Genomic DNA, 22,264 nt, shown 5'->3' with positions numbered 1-22,264 from the left:
TCCCTCAATTGTGATAGATCTTTAATATCATCAAAATAAAATCAGATTATACCTGCACCCTCCAAGTATACCCATGACAGACATAAAGAACTCAAGAGTTAAACATATCTTCCTATATAGGGATATATATATATATGCTTTTTAATTTTTAAAAGAAAGTTTTTTTTTTTCCTTTTTATGTTTTTTTATGCTTCTCTTGAATTCTGTATTTGAAGACCTGTTTGGTTCTGGTCTTTTCATTAGAAATAAATGAAATGTTCCTTTTTTCCCCTGAAAGATGATGCTTAGTTTTGCTGGATAGTTGATTCTTGGCTTTAATCCAAGTTCCTTTATCTTTCAAAATATCAGATTCTAGGCTATTTGGTTCTTTTTAAAGAAGAAATTGCTAGGTCCTGGGTAATCCTGATTGTGTTTCCTCCATATTTGAATTGTTTCCTTCTGGCTGCTTGTAATATTTTTTTCCTTCATCTGACAATTCTGAAATTTAGCTACAATATTTCTTGGAGTTTTCATTTTGGGGTCTCTTTCGGGAGGTGAATGGTGAATTCTTTCAATGGCTAATTTACTCTCTGGTTCTAGGACATTAAGGCAGTTTTCCTTGATGATTTCCAGAAAAATGTTGATGTCTAGGCTCTTTTTTTTTATCATCATGATTTTCAGGAAATCCAATAATTCTTAGATTTTCTTACCTACATCTATTTTCCAGGTCAGTTGTTGTTGTTGTTGTTTGTTTGTTTGTTTTGTTTTTTCAATGAGGTATTTTACATTTTCTTTGATTTTTTTTCATTTTTAAAAATTTTGTTTGATTCTTAAAGTCTCAATGAGTCATTTATTTCTATTTGCTGAATTCTAATTTTTAGTGAATTATTTTCTTCAGTTAGCTTTTTTTAATCTCATTTTGCATTTGGCCAATTGAACTTTTAAATAAGGTGTTTTTAAGTTCATTGCTTTTTTTTTTTTTTTCTATTTCACAGATTCTGTTTTTCAGTGAATTGGTTTCTTTTTTGTAACTATTTTGTAAGGAGTTATATGCTTTTTCCATTTCATCAAGTCTATTTTTTAAGTTTTCTTCAGATAATTTCTGTTTTTCCTTTTCCAAACTTTCTTGAAAAGTTCTCATTTCCTTTCCCCATTTTTATTCCAACTCTCTTTTAATATCCTTTTTGAATTCTTCGAAGAGAGCTTTGTGAGAAAGGGACCAACTCATATCACTCTCTGGGGCTTCCTCTGGACATGATTGGCTTTAGGATTCTCAGAGTTTGAGGTCTGCTCCTCTCTTTCTCTATTTTTTTTTTCCCCTAAATTTTGAGGTCTGCACTTTAAGGCAAACTGCAACAGTGCTTTAGCTTGCCCTGGGGCCAGTGCTGCTGACTGAATTCCGGGAGTGAGTAGGCTGGCCAGGTTCCTCCCTTTTTCTGGCGTTCTGAGGCTCACAATTTGCCTTTTGTACTTGTTTTTGGGTTTTTCAGCTAATCTGTTGATCCACTGGCTTGTAACCAGGGCAGAATAGCCTAAGAGCCTCGCAGCAGATTCCCTGGTGCCCGGACAGACCTCTGCCAGCAGAGGCCACAATGCCCTGGCTCCCCACCCCCAGCTCCCTATTCCTGGCTGTCTGCACTGGGTGTGTGCTCCTTAGCCTTCCCACCTTCTCCCTCCCCCATTTCCCTTCCTCCTCCACTGAATTGAAACAGACCTTTTGTGAAGTTCTTCCTAAATGTCTTCTGCTGGAAATGTCTTACACTCCAAATATTTGTGAGTTCTCTGACTCCAAAATCAGCTCAGAGTCTTAATCTGGTGTTGATCTGAGGGAAACTCAGAGGAACTCATATAGAGATATGTTTATTCTTTGCCACCTTGGCTCTGCTCCCCCTCCTCTTTGCTGGATCTTTATCCACTTCCCACCTGATAGCATTGGTGTCTCTTGTGTTGCAAGCCTGCTTCTCTTTTTTAATCTCTCTTACTTGATTAGGATTCATTAGTTTCCTTGTATTCAGTCATCTTTATGCTAATGATTCTCAGATCCTCCTATCTACCCTGAACTTCTTTGCTGACTTTCAGTCATATACAGACTTATTATGTCCAAAACTGAACTTGTGATCTTTTCCTCTAAAACTTTCCTTCTTCCTAATTTCCCTAGATAGCAGGTACCACAGTCATTATCGTCACCTACACTCACAAAATAGGCATCATCTTTGACTCCTTTCCACATTTCATCTATAGCTAAGTCATTTTGATTCTAACTTGTTAACATCTTTCACATATGTCACTTCCTCTGATTTTGTTGACACTCTCAAGTTCTCATCAGCTGTCATCTGGACTATTACACTAGCCTTCTGGTTGATCTCCCTGCCTCAAGTCTCTCCCTCTTACGATACTTCTTCCAGTAAGGTGTCACATCTGTATTCCTAAAATGCAAATCTAGTGCTCTCCTGCGAGCTCGCATGCGCGCTGGCTCTCTCTTTCTCTCTCTCTCTCTCATACACAACCACACACACACACCCTATCCCTTTCAGGATTAAATATAAAATTCTGTTTGGTCTTTAAGGTCGTTCATAACTAGCCCCTTCTTATCTTTCCAACATTATTCCTTCCAACCCCTTCAAACTAGTGACATTCGTTTCCTTGCTATTCCTTGCACAAATTACTCTCCCGATTGTTATCACTAACTATCCTCCTTACCTGAAATTTTCTCCCTCCTCATCTCCAGCTGCTGGCTTCCTTCAAGTCCTAGTTAAAATCCTACTTACTGCTTTCCTGTTCCTCCTTAATGTTGATTTCTTACCTCTATTAATTATCTCTAATTTATCTTGTTTGTATTTTATTTGCATTATTGTCTCTCTCATTAGATTGTGATTCCTTGAAAATAAAGACTTTGTTGTTGTTGTATTTGGGTTTAGTTTGGGCTTTCTCATTCCCATCACTTAGCATAGAACCTGATATAGGGTGGGCACTTAGTAAATGCTTTTTGATTTTATGACAACACAGTGTGGTTTACCACGGCTTATTTATATAACCAAATTAGTATCACTTTGCATTTATTTGGGAATTTTCCTTGATCAGATTCCCTCAGCTATTCTTTCCCTCTCCCATCCTCAGGTGTTAATATACCTGCCTTCTCTTCCTCCCCAATCCCCATCCAGTTTGAATAGCACGTATAAGAAGGAATTGTTTAGCCTTATATTGGATGTTTTATGGAGGTGGGAGAGGGGTCGAGGAGGAAGATGATTCTCTTAAGTCAAGAATTCCTGTTTTACATAATTTTTGACTCATTCCCTTGGACAACTAGTATAGTCCATAGTATGTTTAACAGACTTAATGTTTTTGAGTTGGGCTAGGTAGGGATAGGGAGTGGTTTGTGTTTTTTGTTTTTTTTTTTGATAAATTGAATCTAATATTGTACCGCCAACTAAGATCTCTCTGGCCAATCTTTGATCCTATATTCAGTTCAAAAGCACTTTACACATTGCAGTATAAACACTTCTCCAAGAAGCTTTCTGGTCGAACTGAATCTTACTGATGATATAGGTAACAGTTATCTACATATAATCTTTTTTTTTTTAAACAGGTTTTAAAACTACTGGAAATCTGTACTTTGGGCTATTATGAAAGCTAAAGAAATGGTCTACAAGCATATATAAGAATTTGAAGATTTTAATTGTTGCCATATATCACATACATATATATATCATTTTTCTCTGGAGCTGAGAAACATCATGAGCACAGTAAGTTGCTTTGTTTTGTTTTGTTTTTTTTTAAGTCCATAGAAATCATCTCATTGTTGTTATTTTTCAAGAAAAAGGATATATAATCTTAAAACTTTAAAAATTCATCTATTCCAACTCCATCATTTAGGAAACTCAAGCCCAGAGAAAGGAAATCATTTGCCTGAGATCATGGAACCAGAATCAGAAGTAGAATATTGACCTCTAAACTAGTTCAGTGTTTAAGCTCCTCTGTCTCATAACTACTTAGTGGTATATTGAACTGAATACTAGAATGAAAGGGTTCTGCGTCTAACTCACTAACCTTCAATATCTTAGAGACTTGACCTCTCTGACCTGAGTCTTGACCGAGTCTTATGAAAGTGGAGTTTCTGTTCTGGAAATCAATTTAGAATTAAGATTTTTGTTTTTGTTTAAATACATAAAACATCCACACATTTTAACTTGGGATGCCAACTGCTAGGTCATAGACATCAAAATATTTTCCTGTATTTTTCATAACATTAAAGAATTTAAGACAAAGTAAATCACTATCATTTGAGAAAGCATTAAACCATTTGTGATATATGAATGTAATAAAATATTGTGCTATATGTGATGAAGAATTTTAAGAGAAGCATGGGAAGACTTATATGATTTGATTCATAGTAAAGAAAGCAAAGCTAGGAAAATCATGTCTATAAAATAATTGAAAGAACAACAAAAGGATGACATTTTGTGAATATAAAAGAAGTGTGACTCTGGAGGAGAGTTAAGAAAGAACTAAACCTCTGTTCAATCTTGGCAGGAGGGTGGGGAGAGGGGGAAGGCAGAGTCTGTGTAGAGTATGATACACATAGATTAGTTCATTGATTTTTGCTAAAAGTTTTTTTTTCTCTTAATTTGTTAAAAGAGATAGCTTGTTGGGTAGAGGAAGAGATTGATTTGGAAAGGGTTATATAAAAACATAAATCTTTAAATGTGGGATTAGACTGGTTGGGACATTGATTGTGTCCGTTCAAAGCAGTGTAAATACACATACCTGGTTCTTAATAGTACAGAATATACAAAAGAGAAAGACATGTTCAAATTTCATCTCTTTCTAGTTAACTCGCTTTTGGCATATATTCTCTTTCACACACATACACAATTTCTCTGGATTTCTCTCCTTTTCTTGATTACAAAATAAGGAAATTGGATTTGTTGAATCCTGAAGGCCCCTTGTAGCCCTGAATCTTTGATCCTAGTATACACAAGTACAAGGTAGAGTGAGATTAGTGAAGACAGCTCGTAAAGTAAGAGATCATCTTCTGGAGATGGATAGTAGATAGAGGAAGACCTTAGCTTTGCCCTAAAGGCAATGAGGAATTCAGCAGTCAAATATTGCTAGGGAGACAGTTCTGTTTGAGGCAATGTGAGTGAATTAGAGGAGTAATATGAGATAAGGTTGGAAAGAGGGTATGGAGAATCTTGAGTGCTGGATTCAGGAAGTTGTACTATATTCTATAGGTAATGAAAAGTTATTGAAGGTATGATGTATTAAGAAATCTTTAAGGTCCTTTCCAACTCAAATTATAATGTGAAATGGGATTTAGACATTTTGTCCCATTCAGCAGACATACATCAAATTCCCTACTGTGTTCAAAACAGTGTGGATACTGTTATAGCTATAGCTATAACATAGGCTTGGTTCTTAAGAAATTTACAATGTACTGGGGATGAAAAATGTGTTCACATCTTATTGCTGTTAGTTAATTAGCCCTAAACATAATTTTAGATTGTATTTAGAATAGATTCCACTTTTGAAAATTAATATTTGTATTTGTTACAAATTAATTATGATATGTAGTATATCTTATTTATTTAATTGGATTATATATTTAATGAGATTTGAAGATATTTAATTAAGCACCTTTTATAAACTTGTTTCCAGATGTATGTGTGTCATATAGGTATTCATAGACTTTTTCATGATAATGGATTGCGTATTCATTTTTAGCACACAAAAGGTTTTTGAAAATATTAAGCCACTTGCGACGAGACCTTACATCATTCACCAAGGACACTAGAAGAAAATGTATCCCTCAGAATACACACAGGAACTGAAGGAGTCTTTAAATTTTGATGTGTGCCACATTGTTTTGAATCCAAGTCTAGCTCACTCAAAATTCAAAATTCTTTCTACACTATTATTTCATGTCCATATACTTCAGCCTCATCCTGTTAGATTATGTTTCTTGAACGGCAAAACCACATCTTACCTTACTTGTCTTTCCTATAGCATCAAGCATGGTGTACACAAATACAGATATCTAAATGGATATAAGTTGTGTTAAGATTGAACTATTATTATTCTCTTGGAATTTTTCATCCAGGCATGAAAAACTCATTTGATTTGGTCCTTCCCTGTTAGCTATCTCTCTCTCCCTTTTCATGGCTAATAAAAGGTAATGAGCAATACCATCTGTAATTTATTCCTTCATTTTTTCCTCCCACTTTCTAATACTACATTCTGACTTCCAAGTGAAAGAACTCTCCCCAAAGTTATTAGTGATCTCCTCATTGCGAAACCTAATAGTTTTTTGTTAATCCTGATCCTTCTTTGCCTCTCCATAGCTATTGATACCATTAATTGCCCTGTTACTCCTTGATCTATTCCTTTCGTTGTAGATTTTAGAAATGCTGCACTCTTCTGATTCTTTTCATTCTCATCTCAGGCTTCTTGGATAGATCTCTCTGTTATATAATCATGGGTATCAATCAAGAATGCTCTGGACCTCTTTTTTGTACTGTTTCACTTAGTAAAATTACTACTCATAGATTCGATTTCCATCTCTGTGCAGGTGATTATTAGATTTATTTAGATATCCAGCCATCATCCCTTATTTTATATCAGTAAGCTAAGGGTAAGAACGCATAAGTAGTAAACAAAGAGAAACTGATCAGTCTGTGAATTATTAGCATATTTTGTCACAGTCACAGAATTTTGTGATTTAGGTATTTCTCTTTCCATTAAAAACTTTGAAGAGAAGTAATGTGTTCATTTGAATGCTTTTCAATTGATTTTAGATAGTGGATTGAATAAAGGGCTATAATCAAAGGACATCTTGGAATAATTTGCAAATGAGAGGGTCAAAGTCAAAAGCAGGCCAGTGACTTTTCCAGGACTAAATAAAGCTATAATATATAGCATTGATTGTTTCCTTGGACAAGGCTTCTGGATGGTAGATCAGGAATTTACTGTAGATTTTGGTGGGGCATTTCACAGTCTTTTTTCCTATAGTTCTGTGAATAAGATAATGAGTTAGTTGTACCCAAAGAACAGGGATTCATAGATCATTTTGGACCTGAAGGTCTAGTGCATGCTCCTTTGATCTGTTTTTACCTTATGGTGTTCTACATTTTCCTTAGTACTTCTAGTAAAAATACAGATCAACAGGCATTTATTTAAGTCATACTCTGTACTAGGTGAAAGAACTGAGAGTGTTTAGCCAAAAGAGAAGATTTAGAGGAGATAACATAGCTGTCTGAAGGATCTTCATGTGGAAAATGAATTAGATTTATTTTCTTCAGCCCCAAATTGTAAACCTTGGAGTGGTGGGCAGAATTTGCAGAGAGACAGGTTTCATCTGAATATAAAAACAAATTCTGAGCTTGTCCCAAAGTAAGAAGAATTTCCTTAGGAAATAATGGGTTCCCTGTTATTTAAGCTTTCAGACAGAGTTTCTGTTGGATCTTCACCAGGGCTGTTAAAGAGAAGATTCCTTTTCAGTAAAAAGTTAGAATAAAGGACTTGTAAGGTCCATTCTATCTCAAATTGTGATTGCAGTCCTCTTACACTTTAGGATATGCGATCATCCTGATTTAAACAAATAATTGACTGATAACTGGCCCTCTCTTAAGGAACCTCTCCATAGTGAGCTGTGTTCTACATTAAACTATATACATCACCCATTACTCCACTATATTTGGAGCCTTACCAGCTTTTTAAGTGCTACTAGGATTTCAGTTGATAAAATAGCAAATTGTAGCATGAAAGTATGCTTTAGTATGTATCAGATGTATCACTATTTGTTCAGTTCTTTCAAACAAAAAATTCTGAGCAATTATGTTGAAATGGACTTTATTTCATTTGATCATAGCAAAAGGAAAATTGAACAAGTAGGGTAACAAAGAAAAATCAAAAAACTATATAGATCTCCAAAAGAATGATGAGCACCTTGAAAGGGATTCTAAAATGTGTAACCAAGAATTTTATTTGTAATTTAAAGCCAGTTGTGTTCATAAAAATCAAAGAATTACAGTTAGATGGGACCTGAAAGTTTATCTGGTTCAATCTCGACCCAAATCCTAAGTCCTGTAGTCAGGTAGGCTAGGACTGTCAAATTCAAATAGTAAGAGGGGCAACTAAACTGTGTGTAAAGGATATGTAAAATTGTGTGTAAAGTCAATATGACTTAGAAAACAACATATTAATGTCATCTGTCTTTTATTGTATTTATTTTGATAATTTTTTTCTAATTCTATTTTTATCTGGTTCCTGTGGTATTCAGAAGTGTTGCTGTTCTGCATTTGATACTTCTGATCTAGATTCCATTTGAATAACTTTGGTAACTGGTAAATTACCATCTTTTTTTGGACAACTCATATTGTTAGGAAATTTTTTTTCTTATTGACCTGAAATCAGCCTCCCTCTAATTTTTCTTTTTATGTTAAAATTTCCCAGTTCTTTAACTTGTCCTAAGATAGTATGGTCTTTTGTTCCCTTACCATCCTATTTGTCCTTTTCTGGTTATATTTCAGCTTTCAGTGTCTTTAAAATGAAGTAATATTCCAGATGCAGTGCCTGTGGCTTTATAAATTTTAAAACATTAAATTAGGAACTGTTATTATAAATTTTTTTTAGCTACCATTTCACATACAGAATTTGTCTTCCCAAAATCACTCTCGTCTTATTATGGGATCTGCTTCCTATCTATATCTCCTCGTCCTGGACTTGGGAAATAGATTGTTAACCTCAAATGCCAAACTTGAAATATATATCTATATGAAGTCTTATATTGGGATCTTTTTATTAATCACTTAATTTATTTTTATCCTTAATAGATTCAAAGAAAGCGCCGAGGTGGAACAATAAATTCCAGGCAGTCTCAAAAACGAGAACGATTAGTAGGTCCAGCTATGGAGATGACTTCAGAAGTTGAGCCAATAGAACTTGTAGAAAGTGGTAAGTGTACAAATCAAATTGGAAAAATATTACAGGAACTAAAATGTTGAAAATTATTTTGGAAACTTCCTATCATTAACATTTTTTCTTCATAATTTAAAGCCAAAATTTTTATAATCATTTCTTACAGTGTTGTTTTTGTCCCAAAATATTCCAAAGTTTCTAAAACTTGAAAACTATGAGAGTTTGGCTTAACTGGAAACCATAGTGTATGAGATTTGCAATGTAATGGGCTCTCTCTCTCTTTTAAATTTATCCTTTTATTTTGCTGTTATCTTCATGAAAGCCCATAACCTTCTTCCTTGGTTTTTTTTTTTTTTTTTTTTTTTTTTTTTTTATTAAGGGGAGACATAAAGCTCTATGTTATAGGAAAATTCTAAAGCCACAGAATTGACAATACAAGGGGTTAGGGAAAGGATTTTATATTGAGCTGGCCTTATGGGTGTGGTCATCTTGTCTTCCCTGCTTCAAAAGAATCTTAAAGGTTTCCAGGGGCAGCTAGGTGGTGCAGTGGATAGAGCACCAGCCCTGAAGTCAGGAGGACTGGACCTCAAGACACTTAACACTTCCTAGCTGTGTGACCCTGGGCAAGTCACTTAACCCCAATTGCCTCAGGGGAAAAGGGGGGGGGAGAGAAAGGAAAAGTTTTCCAGAAAAGGCAGCACTTTTTCAAATCACTTTTACTTTGTGGAATAATTTGAAGTCATTGCTAGGAGCCTTGTAATAGTAATATTGTAACTATGCTTCTGATAATTCAGTTATTTCTATTTTATATTAAGGATTAAAAAAAAATCCCACAAACATTGGCTATTTGCAGATTTTATTGTGTTGCTCCCTCCTAAGCATGAGTTTTTGGTGATACTTGTAATCAGTCATAATAAAGACCAATGTTGCCTTCAGGGAGCTATTCTTTACTGAAGTTTCTAAGTTTGTAAGGGAGTGTTGATATAATCCTTAGGGTTCTACAGATTGTCCTGAATTCCAGGCTCAAGGCAGGGCAGACTAGCTGGTAAAAGGGCATAAAAGGGCCTGGTGGTTAACTAGAGAGATGTAATATTAATACATCTGTGTTGATAACTTCTCTGATTCTCTAGAGTCAAATTTGAATGGGTACCGGGGAATGAACTTTTTTTTGTCAGTTTTCCTGATACTTGTAAAATGCTTTTTTTTTTAAGCTGGAGAAGAGGTGGTGGACCTCACCTGTGAATCTACTGAACCGGTGGTAGTGGATCTGACTCACAATGATTCTGTGGTGGTAAGCATCAATAGTACAGATTGAGGTAGAGGCTATCAGATTTTAGGTACCTGGGCAATAAAACTGATCCTAGTGCCTGTCACATCTGATATATAAATGACTTTCAGAAGAACAGTAATATTTATTATATACTTCAGCCAACAAATTATTGTTCACATGGTATATCATGTATATAAACTTGCAAACTTTAAAGAGCTATAGAGATGTCAAGTATTATTGCTCTGTTAGCAAAGATGAAAGATGTAATGCCTTAGCCTAGGGGTCCTCAAACTTTTAAAATTGGGGGCTAGTTCACTGTCCCTCAGACTGTTGGAAGACCGGACTATAGTAAAAACAAAAGCTTTGTTTTGTGGGCCTTTAAATAAACTTCATAGCCCTGGATAAGGGGGATAAACATCCTCGGCTGCTGCATCTGGCCCACGGGCCATAGTTTGAGGACCCCTGCCTTAGAACCTAGTACTTAAGTACTAGAAGGACATCTAGTTGTATAAACAAAGATACAGAAATGTGATTCCCTGTTTTGGAAATAAATGTTTCTTAACAAAGAATCTTTTTTTTTTTTTTTTCCACATTCAATTGTATTTTATTTTCCCAATTACATGTAAAGATAGTTTTCAACATTCAACAATTTTTGCAAGGTTTTGAGTTCCAAATTTTTCTCCCTCCCTCCCCTCACCCCAAGGCAGCAAATATTCTGATATAGATCATACTGAGTTGTGCAAATTCATCAGCCTCACTCTCTCTTTCAGAGTGATCAAAGTCAATTGGCAAGACAAAAGCCAGACAGTAATCAAGATCTATAGCACTCTAGTATTTTTTTTAATTTTTATTTAATAATTACTTTATATTGACAGAATCCATGCCAGGGTAATTTTTTTTTTTTTTTTTTACAACATTATCCTTTGCACTCGTTTCTGTTCCAATTTTTTTCCCCTCCCTCCCTCCATCCTCTCCCCTAGATGGCAAGCAGTCCTTTATATATTGGATATGTTGCAGTATATCCTAGATACAATATATGTTTGCAGAACCGAACAGTTCTCTTGTTGCATAGGGAGAATTGGATTCAGAAGGTATAAATAACCCGGGAAGAAAAACAAAAATGCAGATAGTTCACATTCGTTTCCCAGTGTTCTTTCTTTGGGTGTAGCTGCTTTTGTCCGTCATTTATCAATTGAAACTCAGGTCTCTTTGTCAAAGAAATCCACTTCCATCAAAATATGTCCTCATACAATATCGTTGTTGAAGTGTATAATGATCTCCTGGTTCTGCTCATTTCACTTAGCATCAGTTCATGTAAGTCTCTCCAGTCCTCTCTGTATTCATCCTGCTGGTCATTTCTTACAGAACAATAATATTCCATAACATTCATATACCACAATTTACCCAGCCATTCTCCAATTGATGGGCATCCATTCATTTTCCAGTTTCTAGCCACTACAAATAGGGCTACTACAAACATTTTGGCACATACAGGTCCCTTTCCCTTCTTTAGTATTTCTTTGGGATATAAGCCCAATAGAAACACTGCTGGATCAAAGGGTATGCACAATTTGATAATTTTTTGGGCATAATTCCAGATTGCTCTCCAGAATGGTTGGATTCGTTCACAACTCCACCAACAATGCATTAGTGTCCCAGTTTTCCCGCATCCCCTCCAAACATTCATCATTATTTTTTCCTGTCATCTTAGCCAATCTGACAGGTGTTTAGTGGTATCTCAGAGTTGTCTTAATTTGCATTTCTCTGATCAATAATGATTTGGAACACTCTTTCATATGAGTGGTAATAGTTTCAATTTCATCCTCTGAAAATTGTCTGTTCATATCCTTTGACCATTTATCAATTGGAAAATGGCTTGATTTCTTATAAATTTGAGTCAGTTCTCTATATATTTTGGAAATGAGGCCTTTATCAGAACCTTTAACTGTGAAGATGTTTTCCCAGTTTGTTGCTTCCCTTCTAATCTTGTTTGCATTAGTTTTGAATGTACAAAGGCTTTTTAATTTGATGTAATCAAAATTTTCTATTTTGTGATCAGTAATGGTCTCTAGTTCAGCTTTGGTCACAAATTTCTTTCTCCTCCACAAGTGTGAGAGATAAACTATCCTATATTCCTCTAATTTATTTATAATCTCGTTCTTTATGCCTAGGTCATGGATCCATTTTGATCTTATCTTGGTATATGGTATTAAGTGTGGGTCCATGCCTAATTTCTGCCATACTAATTTCCAATTATCCCAGCAGTTTTTATCAAATAATGAATTCTTTTCCTTAACAAAGAATCTAATCACTCTTCAGCCCTAAAAAAATCAGTCCCTTTATTACCTGGTCTAATGGTGCCACACATCATACTAGAAGTAATTTGGCCTTCCTTTCATTTCATAGTACTTTAAAATAAGCTTATTGATTTGTAGTATAAATTAACATTGTTATAATAGACTTGCCTTAATCTCTGTGCTTTATTTATTCTGATAACTCCCAGTGCTTGGTCTCTCTTGGGAAAGTTAGTAGGTTATGATGAAAAAACTTAGAATGAAAGGCAGGCAGAACTGGGATGGATCTTAGCAATTTAGGCCAAATGATGTCCTCACCCCCACCCCCACCTTCCGCCCCACTGGTCACAGACAAAGCAGGGCAGAATCTGGAACACAGTGCAAGCTGATCTGGTTGTCTTTACTGTATTGCTTTTCTCCTAGTGCCATAGGTTAAAAGATGTTGACTTTCTAATTAATGTAGGAAATAGCATTAGATTTAGAATTAGATTTTAAGTCCTAGATTTGCATCTTAGTATTCATATGACCATGACCAACTCAGTTTCTTAGATCCTTGGTTTCTGCATCTGAAAATTGAGGTGATTGGATTCAGTCTCTCAAATTCCTTTCAGCTTCAAAGCCACTGGGTCTATAGATAAAAATGACTAGTGAAAGATAACTGGTGATGGCTCTGCATGCAGTGGGAGACCTTGGCCTTTTTAAGATAATGTTTTTAACAGTTCTTAATTTGACTGAGGCTGTGCGCATTCAATAATTAGGTTAGATAACTGAGGCAAATAATGGCCTCTTTTATCTATTCTTAAAAACTCTATCTGGGAGGTGAAGACCTTCAAGAGTAGAATAGAAAAATTGCTATTTAGAGTCACTCTAAGCCAATCAGGACCCAAACAGAGACCAAGAGGAGCTTGGCCTGGAACCTGTTATTGAACAATCAATGAGAGCCAGAGTGATTTGAGTTTAACGCCTAGCCCTTAAAAAGCACTCTCTCCAGGAAACCCCAAGATAACTTGTGAAATTTCAGTGATCAAAATTTATACTCCTTTGGGCAAATTATGCATAAATAAAAGTATGATTCCATATGTGGGCAGAAGGAGAGGAAGAATGGGAGAAAAGAGAAGAGAAGGAGGGAAAGGGAAGGAAGGATAACAATGGCAACATTTTTATATCACTTATTTCCAAGACACTGTGCTAAGTGCTTTATAGATACTGGCTCATTTAATCCTCACAATGGCTCTGAGAAGTAGGTGCTAATACTATCCCCATTTTACAGATGAGTTAACTAAGGCTTGATCTTATCATCAAATCTGTACCTCCGATTCCAAAGTCTCCTTATCTGACCACACTCTATTGGCTTTTTACCTCTCCTTCTGTCTTCCCGAATAGAACCTCTCTGTCCTCACCTTAAACTTCAGTGAAATGACCCCTCCTCAATTCTCCCCTGCACTAGCTAGGCCTGCCTCTTTTCCCTTTCTTGGTTCACTGATCACCAGCTCCATGCTACATTGTCTGCCTTCTGGGAATCCTTGGACCTGGCCACGCTCTAAGAGCCTCACCTCCCTCTGTCACCCAGCTGCTCTGGATGACTCTTGTCACATGCCTCCCGGAGGCCCTCATTTCTGTGAGGGCGTTCTCCTCTTTCCCCTCTCTTAGCTCACTCTCCCAAGCTTTTTCATCCTCTGAAACCTGCCATAGATCCCTGTCCCCTACCTCGTCAGCTGAGAATCTTGACTTGTTCATTGGAAACTTCATTTCCTATAACACAAGTTCCTTTTGCCTCTATCTCCTTCACTGCTATCTCACATGATGATAATTAAGGACAATCTCTTCCATTAGCTTGCCCTCTGCATCATTCACTCTTTCATTTATTTTCTGTCTTTCTCTTCCTGATAGCTCATTTTTAAGGCTTATAAATATACCCGAGTCTTCTCTCCTCCTGAAAAAGGAGGATTTCAATTTCATTTGATCATCAAATTCATTTGATTCTTCCATCCATATCTTATATCTCTTCTGCTCCTTAGTAGCTAAACTTTGCATAACAGATGCCTCTATTTTCCTATCCTTTCTCTTTCTTAACTCCTTGTAATCTGGCTTCTGGCCTTATTATTCCATCAAAACTGTTTTCTCCAAAGTTGCCACCAGTCTCTTAGTTGCCAAGCTGATTATCTCATTCTTGTTGATCTCTTCTTTTCCAGCATTTAATTCTATTGATCAATCATTCCTCCTAGATAATTTCTTCTCTCTAGGTTTTTGGAACATGATTCTCTCCTGGTTCTCCTTTCACAGCTCCTGGCACAAAGTAGATTGTTGTTGTTGTTGGGCAATTTTTCAACATGGACATTGCAAAACCTTCGGTTCCAAATTTTCCCCTCCTTCCCCCTATCCCCTCCCCTAGATGGCAGGTATTCCAATACATGTATACATATTTATACAGTTATTTTGCTGCACAAGAAAAATCAGATCTAGAAAGAAAAAATACAAGCAAACAACAGAGAGTAAAAATGCTATGTTGTGGTCCACACTCAGTTCCCACAGGCCTCTCTCTCTCTCTCTCTCTCTCTCTCTCTCTCTCTCTGTCAGTGTCGATGGCTCTCTTCATTATGGAACAATTGGAACTGGTCTGAATCGTCTCATTGCTGAAGAGAGCCACGCCCATCAGAATTAATCATCGTATAATATTGATATTGCCATATACAATGATCTTCTTGTTCTTCTCACTTCACTTTGCATCAGGCATGTCAGTCTCTCCAGGACTCTCTGAAATCATCCTGCTGGTCATTTCTTACAGAACGATAATATTCCATAACATTCACATACTACAACTTATTCAGCCATTCTCTGATGGGCATCCACTCAGTTTCATTTCTTGCCACTACATAAAGGGCTGTCACAAACATTTTTGTACATGTGGGTCCCTTTCCGTCCTTTAAGATCACAGAGTAGATTCTTAATTTATTGATTTATTGACAACTTTATCACCATTTTATCCTTTTTCAGATCACACTTTGGAACCATCGGTATCCTTCATGGTTCTGCCCTATGCCTGCTTTTTTTCCTCCTACATGTCTATCCTACTTTTTCTCCTTCTATACTACTTTATCACCAGCTTTCAGTGATTTATACTAATGATTCTGAAATCTATCTTACCTGCCCAAAATTCTGTGTTAACATTCAGTCTCACATTTCCACCCGCCTTTTAGTCATCTTGAACTGTATGTCCCCTTAAATTCATTATATCCAAAACAGAACCCATTTTCTTTACCCCAAATGCTTCCTCATCCCCTCCTTCCCTATTGCTGTGGAAGGAAATAGTGTCTTATCTTTTACAAGAAACCTTTCCTGATCCCTCTTAATTTCAGTGCTCTATCTGTTAATAATGTCCTGTTTATCATATATGTGTGTGTGTGTGTTTGTGTGTAGCTTACAACTTAATAGAGAAGACGTGTATATATGTGTGCGCGCGCACACACACACACACACACACACACACACACGTTGTTTTCTCTGTAAGTTGTAAGCTACTTGAGGGCAAGAACTGGCTTTTTGTATCCTCTATCCTTAGCAGAGAGCCTGATGTATAGTAAGTATTTATTAAAAGTATTGATTGATTTAGACAAATGACTTGCCCAGGATCACACAGCTAATAATTATCTGAGACTAGATTTGCCCTCAGATAACTCTGGGTCCTGTACTCTTTCTGACCACTGTGTCACCTAGTCCATCATTGAGTTTTTTTTTTTTTTAAATGTTTGTTTTCAGTGTTCTTTTTAAATTTTGAGTTTCATATTCTGTCCCTCTTGCCCATCTTTTCCTCACGCACTGAAAAGGCAAACCATATGATAATTATATATATTAAATCAAACTAAACATTTCCATATTAGCCATATTGTAAAAAAATAAAAAAGATGAGAAAACTATACTTCAATTTGTGCTCAGAATTTTTCATCATGAGTCCTGAATTCTCTTGGATTTCTATATAGAGGAAAGTACCCATGTCTTTCACAGTTGTTCATCATTACAACAGTGCTGTCACTGTACATAATGATCTCTTGGTTCTTCTTTTTTTACTTTGTGTCAGTTCATTTTGGTTTTGCCATGGTTTTCTGAAACCACTTCCTTGTTATTTTTTGTGGCACAATAGTACTATATCATGATCATATACTACAAGTTATTCAGCTATTTCCCAACTGATGAACCATCCCTTTAATTACTAATCTTTGCCATAAGTATATTTGTACATATAGGTCCTTTTCCATTTTCTGTGATCTCTTCAGAGTATAGATCTAATAAAGGCATTACTGGATCAAAGGGTGTATATATAATCACTTAAGGGTAAGAGTCAATATTGGAACTGCTTCATTGAGCTTATCAATTACTTGTCAGTCTGTTGTCTTCTGAGCTATTACTTTAGGACTCTTTTCTTCCATAATTTAGCAAGACTTTGCAATAAAATTGTTCATATTCACTTATGTCCATATGTTTTAGCTTTTTGAATTTCTCTTAAAGAGCTAGAAATTGATTATAAAATAAAATATATTAGTTGGAGAGACAGAATGGCAGAGTAGGTTCAGTGAATCAGCCTTAGAATCAAGAAGGAATTAGGAAATATACCTTAGGACTTAAGCTAATATTCTGAGGAACATTTAGAGGTTTGTGATTTCATAACAAATATTAATAAGTACTTTACAGGTAAATGTGACCATGTTGTTTTGATTTAGCATTTGCTAGATTCTCTTGGCTCTTGTCATACCATGTGGCCTTGCCTAGTTTTTATTACTGAACATTTACAACCTTAGAAGGGGATTACAGTGTATGATTTGTGGAAATGTTACTTTAAAAATAAACATTTGGCTGACCTACATCTAGCTTCTCTCCTGAGCCCTTAACGCAAGTCAGCTGCCAATTACTGTTTTCCAAGCGGGATCTGAGTAACCTATGGTTGCCACCTGGTGCTTTCTCTCCTTTGTGACTCTGGGTTAGTGTGTGAGATAAGATAGGAGAGGCTCTTTCTATCTTTTCCTCTTAGGATCAACTGCTAAAGTTAAACAGGGATCTTCAGTTTATGATAATATATTCAAAGTTGACTTTAGGAATAAGAACAAGTTTGTCTAGTGAACTCTTATAAAATTAGGTGTGAGTAGACAGATTACAAAATTTTATATTTATAAGGTTTTAAAATAGATACATTCCATGTAATATTGTCCCTTCTAATTTTCAATATAAAGATTCCATGATTTTCAAACAAGTTTTTCCTGCAACTCTTAAGAAATTATAATTAACATAGGCAGGTTATGTTAATTGTATAATTTAATACATTTCAAAATATTATGGAAGTGAAAATTATAAAATCATCAAAGGGCATAAAATGAAATCTTATTCCTATGCCTGGAAATAAATATCTTTTAACTAATTAAACATCAGATTTATTAAAAATGGACAGATCATCATCTGTTATTCCCTAAATTTGTCAGGATATTTTAGGACCAAATTTAGAGTTAAGAGATAGTGTCTTATATGTACACTTGGAAAGTGTACACATAAGGAAGAAAGGAAAATTTATGATACTTCTGCAACGTTTCCTTTATTATAATCTCACAACATCATTTTCTAACTAAGCAAAGAAATATTGCAAAAAGAAGAGTGCTTAATTCTCCAGAGCTATAATCAAGTCCCCCTAAGTGATGAAAGCTGATGAAAACACATCTGGGAATAAAACCATTAGTTTAGCTACTATAAAACCACTTCCTTAAAGATCCAGCTGTAGAACTCTTGTAGCCTGAATAAGTGATTGTATTTTACTTGATGTAAAATTAAAATTGTCTTGGATTCCTTTTTTTTATTTTTACCTTTAAGTGAACTTAATTTTGCTGATGGTTAAGTGATAGGCAAAAATGTTGACAGAGTCTGTCACACTGAGACTGACTGGAGGGTGGGGGGGATGAAGAAAGGGAGTATAATTCTAAATATTTTAAAAAGTTAAATCTTTTTTATTTGTAAAGTGTAAGTATTAGAGTAAATTATGTAAGGCCTCTTTCACTTCTAATATTTAAACGTTTTCTGTTTTTCTTAGATAATAGGCAATTTGCTGAATTGAGTTAAATAATTTTTCTGAATTCTCAGAGTTTTTTCTATTCAGGTAGTCTGCTTCTACCTTCAGGGAGGGCTTCTGTCTTTGCCGGTTATCATGAATCTGTGACTTGTTTATGCTTTCCTGGGATATCTGACCCCATGCATAGTGAAATAAGCTTACATAAATTAAGGATTAGAAGAAATAAAGGTATTTCTTGTTGATTAGCAACATCTATTAAAGTCTGGTAAATTCTAGGTTTGGTATTCCAAAGTTGCAAATGATAGGAGGGAAATAGATCCTGACTCCCAGGGCCCTCCATTTTGTCATCTCTGAAAATCGGGATTTAGAGGAGAAGACCTACCTTTAAAAATCCTTTTAGTCTCTGGATGTTAGGATCTTATTATAAGAAGATTAATACCTTCAGACTTGAGATTTCTATTAGAGGAATGTCTTATGAGATTATGGGAAATTAAGTATTTTAACATCTTTTGTTCTGCTGAACTGCTATGCAATCTTCCTATGGGACCACCTCAAATGAGGGACTTTTGTTTGGTAGAAATCAGTGTCATTTTAATACAGAATTTTATTTTATTTTATTTTTGCAATTTTCTTTATTATTAGTATTAATTTTAATTAATTAATTTAATAATTAATTAAAATTTTATTTTCAAAACATATGCATGGATAATTTTTTAATATTAGTCCTTGCATAGCCTTTTGTTTTAGATTTTGCCTTCCTTCCCCCCACTCCCTCCCCTAGATGGCAAGTAATCCAATATATGTTATACATGTTAAAATATTTGTTAAATCCAATATATGTAAACATATTTATGCAATTCTCTTGCTGCACAAAAAAAATCAGATCAGAAAAAGAAAGTAAATGAGTAAGAAAACAAAATGCAAGCAGACAACAAGAAAAAGAGTGAGATTGTTATATTATGATCCACACTCAGTTCCCACAATTCTCTCTGGGTGTAGATGGCTTTCTTTTTCACAAGAGCATTGGAACTGGCTTCAGTCATCTTATTGTTGGAAAGAGCTGTGGCCATCAGAATTGATTGTTGTATAATCTTCTTGTTGCCATGTATAATCCTCTCCTGGTTCTGTTTATTTCACTTAGCATAATACAGACTTTTAAAAGATAGTTTAAAACATCATTACATACAGCTAGTCAGTGGCTAATTTGTACTGCTGTTGTTGCTACTTATTAATAATTACTAAAGCTATAGCATTTATCCAATTCTTATGAAAGATCAGATGTAAAATTTTGACATAGAGAGGTGAAATTACCAAAACATCACATAGGTAATCAGTAGCAGAACTAATTCAATCCTAGGACCCAAGATTATAAGTTCTGGTCCTCTTTTGTCTTTGAGTTCTGAAAATCTCAATTTTAGACCCAGAATAGCAGGCCTTCATTCTGCAGATTTCACTAGCAAGATCCAGTGCTCTCTTTGCTATGCAGTCGACTTCTTTACTGGGCATATTGGAATATATAGGGAATTCAACCATAAGAAATATTTCTTCATAGTTACTTTCTCTTGTGATGTAAGAATTCTTCCATTGTTTTTCTGACATTTTGATCCTCTCCCATTCCTTTAATTATCAATTTAAAACAGTCTTGATCAGGTTATTGTCTCTATCCAAACATTTGTCAGTTCTCCCTGTTGGTAATGAATTATTATATTCCCTTAGTCATCCTTACCCACACACACACACAGACACACACACACAAATATTCTTTGACTCTAACTTATGTTTCTAACTCCCAGCCTTATACTGGAAAAAATACTATCTGCATCTCCATGGCCCTTCATAAGTTAAACATTAGAGTATATAAAAATCATCTCTAATGGGATGATTCCCAAACTATATTTCCAGTCACCTTATCTTTCTAACAACCAGTCCTTTATTACTAATTGTTTGCTGTAATCTCCACTTGAGTGTTTCTACCTGTGTCTCAAATCAAAAAATGATTTACCCCCAAAATCTATCCCTCCATCTCCTTCTCCATTTCTCCTCACATCATCATCCTTTTAATTATGTAGTCTGTTTCCTTACATGTAAAATGGGGATAACATTTATACTCCCTATCACTTTGGAGTGATGGATAAATCATTTATAACAACCCCTCCACTTAATTATCTTTTATTTTTTCTAGTTACATAAAAAGATCGTTTTCAGCATTCACTTTTATAAGATTTAAGTTCCAATTTTTTCCCCTCCTTTCCTTTGCATCCTCCCTTACCCCAAGACAGCAATCTAATATAGCATATAAATGTGCAATCATATTAAATATATTTTCACATTAGTCATGCTGTAAAAGAAGAATCAGAACTAGAACAATCTGGAGAAAGAAAAAGCAAACAAAAAAGTGAAAATGGCATGCTTTAATCTTAATTCAGATTCCACAGTTCTTTTTTTGCATGTGGTTAGTATTTTCCATCATGAGTCTTTGGAATTGTCTTAGATCATTTTATTGATGATGTTTGGGACAAAAAGACCTACCCAAATTGACTACTACCGAGATCACGCCAGAAAGCAGAATTATTAGAATCTCGAGAAATGGACCTCATCCTGGTCTGTGAGCCAAATTTCACAGCAGGATAGGGCCAGAGCCTTGAAAGTGCTTACAGCTTTTATACATTTCAGACAAAGAACCTCCAAAATCCCCCCCTCTATATGTTGTGATTGGTCACGTAAGTCTACTGTTCCCCTAGTTGGCCAGTGGAATGTAATAGACAAAGGGATATACAGCTTCTTCAACCACGTTGGACAGTGGAATGTAAAGTCCAGGCCTTATCTAAAATCACATGACTCCTGAGAAGCCGAAACTAAGGCCTATAGGCTTGATCTACTTTAGCTAACAGTTTCTAATCAATATGCACTGTAAGTTTTTCACCTTTTCCCACACAATGAGAAGAGCTACATCTGTCAAAATTGTTGCAGAGTGTTGCTGTTTATTGTGTACAGTGTTCTGATTCTGCTGATCTCACTGAACATCAGTATGTTAAGTCCAGGATTTTTTGACTACTTATCATTTCTTATAGCATAATAGTATTCCATTATATTTATATATCACAGTTTGTTCAACTATTCCTCAATTGATGTGTATTCCCTCACTTTCCAATTCCTTGCCACCACAAAAAGAGCTGTTACAAATATTTTCATGCATATGAGTCCTTTTCCCTTTTTTATGATCACCTAATTAGTGGTGTTACTAACTCAAAGGGTATGCAGTTTTATAACCTTTTGGGCATAGTTCCAAATGGCCCTCCAGATTGATTAAATCAGTGTATTCATGTTCCAGTTCCAGTTTTCCTATATCCTCTCCAATGTTTATCATATTCCTTTTCTGTCACATTAGCCAGTTTTTGATAGGTAGGCGGTGGTAGTTCAGAGTTGTTTTAAGGTGCATTTCTTGAATCAAGAGTTATTTAGAGCATTTTTTCATATGACTCTAGCTTTAGTTTCTTTATCTGAAAATTGCCTGTTCATATCCTTGCATATTGTATATGACTTGTATTCTTATAAATTTGACTCAGTTTATTTTTCAGAAATGAGGCCTTTTCCAGAAACACTGGCAATAAAAATTACTTCTCAGCTTTCTCCTTTCCTTTTAATCTTTGCTGTATTGCTTTCGTTTGTCTAAAAATAATTTAATGTAATCAGAATTATCCATTTTGTATTTCATGATGTTCTTGGTCTCTTGTTTGGTTATAAATTCTTTTCTTTTCCATA

General features: G+C 35.2%; 1 protein-coding gene across 1 annotated transcript in view; it reads left to right on the top strand.

The window, feature by feature from the left end:
* Window positions 1-22,264, top strand: part of RNF4 (ring finger protein 4) — a 76,116-nt gene that overhangs the window by 37,491 nt on the left and 16,361 nt on the right. The window contains exons 2-3 of the mRNA XM_051966314.1: window positions 8,808-8,928; window positions 10,104-10,183. Of these exons, the coding sequence (XP_051822274.1) occupies window positions 8,808-8,928; window positions 10,104-10,183 (201 nt within the window). The remainder of the gene's footprint in view (window positions 1-8,807; window positions 8,929-10,103; window positions 10,184-22,264) is intronic.

This window comes from Antechinus flavipes, chromosome 6 (assembly GCF_016432865.1).
Source record: "Antechinus flavipes isolate AdamAnt ecotype Samford, QLD, Australia chromosome 6, AdamAnt_v2, whole genome shotgun sequence".
NCBI classification, from domain to species: domain Eukaryota; kingdom Metazoa; phylum Chordata; class Mammalia; order Dasyuromorphia; family Dasyuridae; genus Antechinus; species Antechinus flavipes.
The sequence above is the reverse complement of the archived record's forward strand: the minus strand, read 5'-3'. Positions and strand labels throughout refer to the sequence as shown.